At 48.2% G+C, this 3,772-nt stretch overlaps 1 protein-coding gene across 1 annotated transcript in view; it reads left to right on the forward strand.

Annotated features, from left to right (window-relative positions):
* WASH1 (WAS protein family homolog 1) overlaps positions 1 to 3,772 on the forward strand; it is a gene marked incomplete at its 5' end in the record, with an annotated part of 10,728 nt that overhangs the window by 2,800 nt on the left and 4,156 nt on the right. The window contains one exon of the mRNA XM_010022549.1: positions 3,477 to 3,613. Within this exon, the coding sequence (XP_010020851.1) occupies positions 3,477 to 3,613 (137 nt within the window). The remainder of the gene's footprint in view (positions 1 to 3,476; positions 3,614 to 3,772) is intronic.

Below are 3,772 nucleotides of genomic sequence, written 5' to 3' on the forward strand. Positions count from 1 at the left end.
TCCAGGAGGCCCTGCACATCCCTCCCCACAGCCCCTCATGCCACCTCTTCCCTGTTCCAGGCAGTCTCTGTGCATTACCACATACTGCCCTTCGTGACCAGGGCTGCTTCAGCAGAGGGACAGACTGGTGCAGGCCCCTAGGGATGTTTGTATTTGTTCCTCCCCTCCTGTGACCCATTTCTTCCTCCTCCTTTGGGGCTACTGATCTTTCTCTGGCTTTGCTGGCCCTACCTCATGCAGTGGTCTTGTTACTTTGCCAAGCTCATACACCCTAGCTCCTGCAGCTCTTCTGTGGGGTGGGGGAATGCTGTTGGCTGTCAGCTGATGAATGATGGGCTGCTCCTGTGCTAGGAGCATCTGGTGTGCTGAGCAGGTCGCAGAATGGCCAAGCTCTGACCACGTTCCAGGGGAACAGTCCCTTCTTGGCCAGAGCTGAGCACGGAGCCTGACGTACCTTGCAGTAATGAAATGTGGCAGAGGGGAGTCTAATGTTTGCATTTGTGCCCTCCTCAATTATTCAGGGCTTTCAGCAGAGGCTCGCTGCCTGTTTTCACTTCTAATGAGGGCCTCTTTGCTGGGAGCAGTTGCAGTGGCCTTTGCTAACTTCACTCACACACGCTTCACCAGGAAAGCAAGCTCTGCTTTTGTCAGTTTGAGGGTAAGTGGAGGCAGCCTGTGCTCAGCATTTAGGGCTTGTGCTCTGGGGGGAAACCAGCTGAGTTGGAAATGTGCATGCTTCTGCAGTTTATTTAAAAATGCTTCCCTCCTGGGAAATCCTCCTTTCCCCCTCCACATCCCAAGCAAGAGAAAACTCACTGTTTAGGTCAGTAAGGTAAGCACTGATGGATAAGAGTGCCAGAAACAAGGTGCTTGTGGTAAGCCTGGAATGTCACTTGCTTTGCACATTGCTGTGGTAGCAGCCAGGCAGGGCTCAGCAGTGAGTTGGCTGCAGCCCTGTGGGGCTACTCAGGCACTGGGCACTGCCTTTGTGGTGGGAGCAGAGTCTGGGTCCTGCAGGTGCCCCTCAGGAGGCTGGAAAACAGGCTGGTAGGATGGCGTATCAATCTCAGACATGCTGTGCCTGAGCTTGGGAAGAGGTCCAAGCGAAAGCTGCAGTCCGCTGCTGGAGCAGTCTTGCTGGGCTTCAGAACTGTCAGTAACTTGGTGTGTCTGTGAATTCTGCCTCTCTCTGAGTCCATATGGGCATGGGGAGGCTAAACCAGGGGTTTGCCATTCACCCATCTTCAAGTGGTTTTCGAGCAAGCCTCAGCACTCCCGTGGCGTGGAGGGAATGGGATTTCTGTTGTATCAGACCAATTTCCTTTGTAATAGTGCACGCTGAATTAAACTTAAGCACCAGGGTGACTTTATATATACTTCATATATATATATACTTTTATGTATACTTTATATATTTAGGAAGAAAAGTGCCTGGAATTGCAGCGTCCTTAGGAGTGTGATCCTGCCAGGTGCCAAACCCCAGCATTCCAGTGCCCCCCATGCTTTCAGTATGTCAAGGCTGCCAAACCTTTGGCTTAAGGCCTTAATGTCCCTATAAGAAAACCGATGTTTTAAATGGTGTGTTAACTTGTGGAATTCACAGTTGTAGGACATGACAGTGTGTAACTATTCTAAATTTCAAACCAGATCTAGGTACTTGACTAAGACCAGGTTTTTGGTGGCATTTAAATGAAAGGATTACAAAGAGCCTCACATTTCCGAGTAATACTCATGCTTAGTGCTTTTATAACTGCCTTAGATGAGACTTACAAGTAAATTTAGGTAACGGTTGGTTTCTCACTAGGCCCTTGAAGTGACGCACATACTTCCAGTGCTAATTGAAATCTACAAAGAGAGAATTAAAAAAATATATATATGACTTGAGGGCTAAGTGTGTGTGAACAGTTCTAGCGAAAGCATCAGCACTCCCTCATGCTTAAAAAATTAAACATTGGGAAATTAATATTAATGATCAAAAGAACCTTTATTTTTGAACCTCTCCTTCTACAGCTTCTAAATAAGAGTTTGTTTATTTTTGCCTACTTGCCTCTGTAAAAATTCAGGATGTTTGTTTCAGTGTATTTTTCACAAGTTGGAATGGGTTCTTTGGGGGTGGGGGGATGGATTAAATCAAAACCTCACAGGTTTTTCCCATTTTATAGACCCAGAGCATCATACAAACTCTTAGTTGATTAACTGAGCTGTGACTAAGCCATTTCCTAGGATTTCTGGCTACCAAATTCAAGACTGAAATTTCAGCCAGCAGGCATTGCTCATGTTGCGGAGATGCAATCTTAAAACTGAACCCATGGTGATCTCCATTTCCCCCAAACAAGTGTAAGGAGGGAAGAAGGACTAGGAGGATGGGATAGAGCAAGGATGCTGTAAGTAGTGAGGCAGCAGGATGCTGTGGACAATATCTGAAGTGGTCATTTTCTGGTGACAGAAGAAAACCAGAGGAGTGTGGGCAGTTATTAACAAACTGTCGTGGGTAGCGCTCTGGTTTTGTCTGGTTTGAACACCTACCACCTTGTAGCTGCCAGGCTGCTGCTTGCCCTAGTTTGTAAGATAAAAACAGGAATTGTGAAGGGGCTGAGGAAAGGTGTGGGGAGGGCTCTGGGGTGGAGGTTTGTCCATCTCAGGCTGTCTCTGGGTTCAGGAACTGATGCCTTTCCTCCCTCTACAGCAGTGTGCTGTGGGCACTGAGCTGCATCTCCCCAGAGCATGTGGCAGCGGGCACTGTCACGCTATCTGCAACACTGCTCTGATCCGGGATGGCAATTCCTGTGCTCTATAAAAGTCAAGAGGTTCAGATGTAATAAGTCCTTTTCTAAAGGGAGCTCTATATATTATGCATGAAGTTTTAGAACTGAGAGAGAAGAGATTTCAGTTCATTAGAGTTGAAAACTCCTGCAAATCCCTCAGGCTTTGCAGAACCATCTGGCACACGTTCCACCCTGCACACTCCCTTCTGCCTGCTCTCTTACCTAGTGCAGGCACTCTGCTTTTTCCTAACCTCTTTTCCTTTACCTTCCCTGCATACCACACCAGTGGGATCACAGCTCTTAAAACATCAACTGAAGGCAGCAGAGGGGAGGTAATAGAGATGTTTGGAGGACTCTGCCTGCATGGAAATGTCTCATAGTTGACTGTAACAAATGCCTTTTAGACTCTGGTGCTTGATCCCTGCCTCTGGCTGTAGAGTCTGAGTGGTTGTTTTATTTTGGTGGCTCCAACACCTGTTCAGTACGACCCATCCATGGCACCAAAAGTACATGCCATGAGTCTGATTTGTTACGAGTGTGAGGTTGCATTGTTGGCTGTGTGCTTCTTTGCTCCAAGGGAGATGGAGAGGGAGCAGTAGGGTTCCTGGACCAAGCAGTGGATCCAGCAGTGTGGGTTGTGGTGGCTGGGGACAGCTGTCTCAGTAGCTGTGGCTGTATTGTGTTTACCACCCGTTATCTGTCTTCTTGCAGGAGAAGCTTAAGTACTTCCCTGTGTGTGTGAGCACCAAAATTCACCAGGAGGATGATGCAGAAGAAGGTCTTGGCAGCCTCCCCAGGAATATCAGCTCCCTCAGCTCCCTGCTGCTGTTCAACACCACCGAGAACCTGTGAGAGCTGGAGCAGTGTTGTGCTGCTCACCTGCCCCTGCTTGTCCACAGAAGAGCTTTCCCTTCCCTGGGGGTCTTATGAATCAGGCTTCTGCTAGGACAGGGTTTGATACCTCTCCGCTGGCTTCCAGCTAGTAACCCTTTCTTACCCCCTCTTTC

This window comes from Nestor notabilis, unplaced genomic scaffold (genome assembly GCF_000696875.1).
Source record: "Nestor notabilis isolate BGI_N333 unplaced genomic scaffold, ASM69687v1 scaffold239, whole genome shotgun sequence".
Lineage (NCBI taxonomy): Eukaryota > Metazoa > Chordata > Aves > Psittaciformes > Psittacidae > Nestor > Nestor notabilis.